Raw genomic sequence first — 2910 nt, forward strand, 5'->3', positions numbered from 1 at the left:
GTCCCCCAGAACTACATCACGGCGGCCGAGCTGCGGCGGGAGCTGCCGGCGGCGCAGGCCGAGTACTGCATCGCCCGCATGGCGCCCTACCCCGGCCCCGACGGCGTCCCCGGCGCCCTGGACTACAAATCCTTCTCCACGGCGCTGTACGGCGAGAGCGACCTCTGAGCGGCCCCCCGGGGCCCCCCAGATCCCCCGGGATCCCCGAGGATCCTGGATCCCCACGGTCCCCGACGGTCCCGGATCACCAAGGGTCCCCCAGGATCCCGGATCCCTGAGGGTCCCCCAGGATCCCTGAGGATCCCAGATCCCTGATGGTCCCAGATTCCTGAGATTCCTTCCTTCCTTCCTCTCCTTCCTTTCTTCCTCTCTCCCTCCCTCTCCTTCCTCCCTTTCCCTCCATCCTTTCCTGGGCCGTTTTTCTCCTCTAACAGATTCTCTGCTTTTCTCTTCCTCCTCCCTCTTCCTCCTCCCTTTCCCTCTCCTCTTCCTCCTCTTCCTCCCGGCAGCCGAAGCGCCGCACGGACTCCGCCGACTTCCGCGCGCTGCTGGGCCCCGCGGGATCCGGCCTGGTAACCTCCCTCTTTTTTCCTGCTTCTGCACCTTCCATTTCCTCCTTTTTTCACCCATCGCCGTGGGGGGAGGAAGGGGAGGAGGCAGGGCAGGGGAATCGCGGTGGGAACCGTGGAAAAGCTCCGGAACTGCCGGCTGGAAAGCTCTGGAAGGCCTGGGGGAAGCAGCAGAACCCCCGAGCGTGCCTCCCCCCGCAGGGCGACGCGGAGTTCCAGCGGATCATGGCCGTGGTGGATCCCAACGGCAGCGGCAGCGTCACCTTCCAGGCCTTCATCGACTTCATGTCCCGGGAAACCACGGACACGGACACGGCCGAGCAGGTCATCAACAGCTTCCGCGTGCTGGCCGGGGACAAGGTGGGCACGGCGGGGGCCGGGGCGGCCCTGGGGGGCTCGGGAGGGGGGCAGGGGGTTTGGGAATGGGGCAGGGGGTTTGGGAATGGGGCAGGGGGTTTGGGAAGGACACAGCAGAATTATCAGGTGAGATTTGTGAATTCTAGGGTGGGATTTGGGGATTAAGACCAAGGCAGGATTTGGGGACCACTTCCCTGAGGGTCCCCCAGGATCCCTGAGGATCCCTGATGGTCCCAGATCCCTGAGGGTCCCCCAGGATCCATGAGGATCCCTGAGGATCCTGGATCCCTGGTGGTCCCAGATCCCTGAGGGTCCCCCAGGATCCCTGAGGATCCCTGATGGTCCCGGTTCCCCGAGGGTCCCCGAGGATCCCTGAGGATCCTGGATCTCTGAGGGTTCCCCAGGATCCTCCCGGATCCCCCAGGATCCCCCAGGATCCCCGAGGACCCCCCAGGATCCCGGATCCCCGACCCCCCCGCCTCCTACTATGCAACAGTTGATTGATCTTGGGATATTTCGGGATGCAATTCCCACTTTTCCTCGGGCTCCGCCCCCCGCGCCCGGAAATGGTTATTTTTGGTAACGAGACACAGAGAGAGAGAGAGAAAAATTCCCAATATTTTCCACGGGATCAGCGGCGCCGCCCGAGGGTTCCCTGCCCCCTCACTGTTCCCCCCTTCTCACGTAATTTATGGCTTTTTTCCAGAGGGGAAAAAAATCCGGGGTTTTTGGGGGGGTTTTTTTTAGGTTTTTCACTCACATTCCCACCTCGGAGCAGCGTTTTGTGGACCAAAAAAAAATGGGGGGAAATAGGGGGGGATAGGGGAAAAAAGGCGAGGAAGGAATGAGGCAAAAATTAGGAGGGAAAATGTGGAGAAAAATGTGTGGAGAGATGGAAAATTAGGAAAAAAAATAAGGAGAAATGAAAAATGTGGAAAAATTAGGAGAGGAATGAGGAAAATCATGGAGAAATCTGGAGGAATACGGAAAAATATGGGAAAATAATGATAAATAAAGAGTAAGGACAAAAATAAAGAGAGAAATAAGGAGAAATGTGGAAAAAACATAAAAAATCAAGAGAAACAAGGAGGAAAATTGTGAGAAATCCACCTAATAAAGCGCCTGATCCTGGAAAATTTTGACGGGAAGCAGAAAATTCCGGTTTCCTTTATAACTTTACGGATTTATTATATAAATATATATTCACGTAGCAGCTTCTTTGTCCTGTAATTAAAATATTGCTGGAAAAAAAAAAAAAAACCCTCTGGGATCTTGGAGTTTTTCATCACTTTTTCCCCAAGTACAGCCAACGAGGTAATCTTGAGGGGAGAAAATGATTTTGAGGTAAAAATGAGGTTGTTGGGAAGGGACGTTTTGGGGGTAAAATTGAGGTGATTTTTTTTTTTTGGACAGGTCAGGACAATTGTGGGGGTAAAACCTGAGGTGATCTATAAGAGATGCAAAGAATATTTTTGGGGTAAAATGTGAGTGCAAGGTCCTTAAGTTGTTTTGGGAGTTTTGCCCCATGTTCCACATCCTTTTTTCTCTCTCCTTTCCCACCCTTTTCCCCTCACTTGTTTTCTTTTTTCCTTCGCATTTTCTGTGTTTTCTCCCGCTCTTTTCGCCTCACGTTTCCCTCTTTGTTCCCCTCACATTTCCTGCCCTTTTTCCCCTCACATTTCCCGGCCTTTTTCCCCTCACATTTCTCTCCCTTTTCCCCTCACATTTCTCTCTCTTTTCCCTTCACATTTTCCCCCTTTTTCCCCTCACATTTCCCCCCTTTCCCCATCACGTTTCCCTCTTTGTTCCACTCATATTTCCTGCCCTTTTTCCCCTCACATTTCTCTCTTCTCCCCTCACATTTCCCCCCGTTTTCCCCTCTTTTCCCCTCTCTCTTCTCCCCTCACGATTCCCGCCATTTTTCTCCCTTCATATTTCTCTCTCTTTTCCTCTCACATTTCTCTCTTTTCCCCTCACATTTCTG

The 2910-nt window shown here is 53.6% G+C and overlaps 1 protein-coding gene across 1 annotated transcript in view; it reads left to right on the forward strand.

The window, feature by feature from the left end:
* The window catches only part of LOC121359075 (alpha-actinin-4-like), a gene marked incomplete at its 5' end in the record, with an annotated part of 5267 nt that extends 3837 nt beyond the window's left edge, over positions 1-1430 (forward strand). Inside the window, 3 exons of the mRNA XM_041477766.1 lie at positions 510-572; positions 771-963; positions 1351-1430. Coding sequence (XP_041333700.1) covers positions 510-572; positions 771-963; positions 1351-1430 — 336 coding nt within the window. The remainder of the gene's footprint in view (positions 1-509; positions 573-770; positions 964-1350) is intronic.
* Positions 1431-2910: the final 1480 nt, after the last annotated feature.

The sequence above is a fragment of the Pyrgilauda ruficollis genome, unplaced genomic scaffold, assembly GCF_017590135.1.
Source record: "Pyrgilauda ruficollis isolate IOZ18807 unplaced genomic scaffold, ASM1759013v1 scaffold1124, whole genome shotgun sequence".
NCBI lineage: Eukaryota > Metazoa > Chordata > Aves > Passeriformes > Passeridae > Pyrgilauda > Pyrgilauda ruficollis.